General features: G+C 51.5%; 1 protein-coding gene across 1 annotated transcript; it reads right to left on the bottom strand.

Moving 5' to 3' along the window:
* Positions 1–1,125: 1,125 nt before the first annotated feature.
* On the bottom strand, positions 1,126–1,793 carry LOC100904544 (facilitated trehalose transporter Tret1-like). Its single transcript, XM_029113295.1, has 2 exons — positions 1,734–1,793; positions 1,126–1,659 (listed from the first exon to the last, which is right to left on the bottom strand). The coding sequence occupies exons 1-2, from the start codon at positions 1,791–1,793 to the stop codon at positions 1,126–1,128; spliced, it is 594 nt and encodes a 197-aa protein (XP_028969128.1).
* Positions 1,794–2,499: the final 706 nt, after the last annotated feature.

The raw sequence follows: 2,499 nt of genomic DNA, 5'->3' as shown, positions 1-2,499 counted from the left end.
GCGAACACGACAGGCAGAGGCGGTACGACGACATCACGTTTTTTCTCCGGAACCAATTCGGACTGTCCGCTATAAATCTCTCGATTGATACAAAGGGATACTGACTCTTCTTGGATTCAGGCATCGTCAACGAGATGCTCTCGCACCGGATCTTCACGGTTTGCGGTCGTCTGACCTATGGCATTTACCTCATGCACGTGATAGTGATATCTGTCAAGAACGGATATCTCAAGGGTTCCGTATTGTACGTCAATCAATTTCTAGTGGTGAGTCGAGGACTAGTTAGGAGGTAAACGACGTTTAGGCCTTGGCTCCGCAATGCCTCATCGAAATCAGAGCCCTATGATATAAGGAGTAGGACTGGCCATTATGAGGGCTCCGAAAGCGATGACCTCTACAACCCTCGAGCATTGCACCCTGGAACGGGTACACGATGGGAGAATTTATTTTTCAGTTCAAGGACGCGCTGGGAATATTCGTAATGTCTATCTTCCTGGCCTACTATCTGAATATTTCCGTCGAGGCACCCTTGGCCGCAATGGACGATATGATTTTCGGTGAGCGTCGGACAGCTAGATCGCGTAAGCAGCCGTCGGTTCTGAAAGGATCAGATGATAAACGACAATAGATCAGCATTCGTCAGGATACTCTCCCCACGAAGATGTGATGCCTCTGATCGAATTCGGCTCCGGACCCTGGAGTCTCCCGAGCTGGCATCCCGTCGCGACTATGGCGCTCAGCCTCTTCCTCAAACGGGGATGCAGGGACGCATACAAATTCCGGACTCCGAGGCTGAAGATCCTCTCTCTCCCATCGCCGAAGGAATAAATTGTGATCTTTCTTATACAACGCCGTGCGCTCGTTTCTTTCTTCGTGCCTTCCGTTTCAAATGGAGTGACCGTCAGGTCGCGCGGGGAAGTCCGTCGCACTCGATGCGTGGATCGGGCTCCGGTCGTTGTTCCCCCGAAATCCGTTCCTCGAGAGACTTTCGAACAGTGCTCCGATCTCTCTCGGAGAGTCCTGTTCTTGGTTTCTGATATGAAGAAGTGAACGAACACAAAGCTAAAGGCAATGACTCCAGCGAGGATGAGGAATGCTCGTGGGGAGCCCCACTCGACCGTGAGATTAGGGGAGAATTTTGTCACCAGGAACGCACATAGCGAGTTGAACCTTACGCTCAGTCCTACCCCGACCCCCCGCGCGAGCTGGGAGCAATTCAACCATGAGGAGCCAAGGCACTGGTCTGAGTCCGAAGGAGAAGCCCGCGACGAAAATTGATAGCGATATCGCCGGGAGCCAACTCAAGTCATCCAACGCTGGACTTTTCTGTTCTTGCAGGACGTAGGAAGCGATCAGAAGAAGCATCCCGATGAGGGATATTGTACTCGAGGCCAGCAGCAGCACTCGACGACCGGCGCGATCGATGAGCAGAGCCGCTACGAACGTGAAAACGACTTGAGCCGCACCCGCGATGATGGCTTGAATCGAGGGTTCGATGCTCTGAGACGCTGAAGAAACTATTTCGTTCGTGTAGAAGAGTATCACGTCGATTCCACAAGCCTGCTGCGTGCCTGCCAGGATTATAGCGATCAGGAGCGGTCGAAGTACGGCAGGGTCTTTCAGATAGGCCACGGAGAAATGGCTGCCGTCACCGTCTTGCTCTCAATCAGGAGTTCTCGTTGACTCTCGGCGAAGGCTGTACGACCGAAGAAGAAGTACAGAGCCTCGCTCACCATCGATTTCGGGCTATTCTGTTTCACGAGCCACGCCGGAGACTCCGGAGTGAAAAACATTGTCAGAACTGTGGCAAGCGTAGGTAGTGTTAGGAACGAGCCGTGGATCGGCGAGCATGAACAGCGCGATTGCGCATAGAACACAATCATCATTCCATTGGCTTTAGAGTGCGTACCGCGCGCGGCAAAGCAGGCCGACGGTCGGAACAAGTAACTCCGAATAAATAACTTCCCAAGTGCCAAGATGTGTTGTTCCTGGAAGAGCAAGGCCACCTAACAACAGCGGTGGGATCTGAAGAAGGATTCCGAAGAAGGGATACCCGAAGGCGTGGATTCAGGACGGAGAGCATTGTGGGAAGTGCCAGTCATCTACCGGAGAGTGGAGTGGAGTGCTACAAGTGGGTAAGTGCGTAGGCTGAGTGAAGTCTGAGCAGAACCTTTTTTTTTAACAACATCCCTCTTTGTTTAGACAATGTTTCGTGTCATACATCAATTTAACAATACATCAGTTCCACGAGGGCGAACCCTGTCCGTGGTATCGGGAGGAGACGTGTTTGCGTTCGGGGGGATGGGATCCCAGGGGAGAAACTTTCATTCCATCAAGGTTGATTCAAGGGAGCAGGGTATTCATTTTATCAATGGTAATAGAGCTCAGGAAACGTCTAATATTTCTCTTTCTTCCTGAGATTCGGAAAAGATACCAGTTCCTGAGATTTTCAGGGAGAGAGTTATATACTGTGAGGTACTGCCATTTATGGGTTCGCCT

Source organism: Galendromus occidentalis, unplaced genomic scaffold (genome assembly GCF_000255335.2).
Source record: "Galendromus occidentalis unplaced genomic scaffold, Mocc_1.1 scf7180000076542, whole genome shotgun sequence".
NCBI classification, from domain to species: domain Eukaryota; kingdom Metazoa; phylum Arthropoda; class Arachnida; order Mesostigmata; family Phytoseiidae; genus Galendromus; species Galendromus occidentalis.
This window is presented reverse-complemented; position numbering and strand designations above follow the sequence as displayed.

Excerpts from the sequence above, each read along its gene's own strand:
- LOC100904544 (XM_029113295.1), bottom strand. The coding sequence starts at position 1,793 with ATGTTTTTCACTCCGGAGTCTCCGGCGTGGCTCGTGAAACAGAATAGC. Across the intron at positions 1,660-1,733 it reads AGAATAGCCCGAAATCGATG|CAAGACGGTGACGGCAGCCA; the intron begins GTGAGCGAGGCT and ends CCTGATTGAGAG.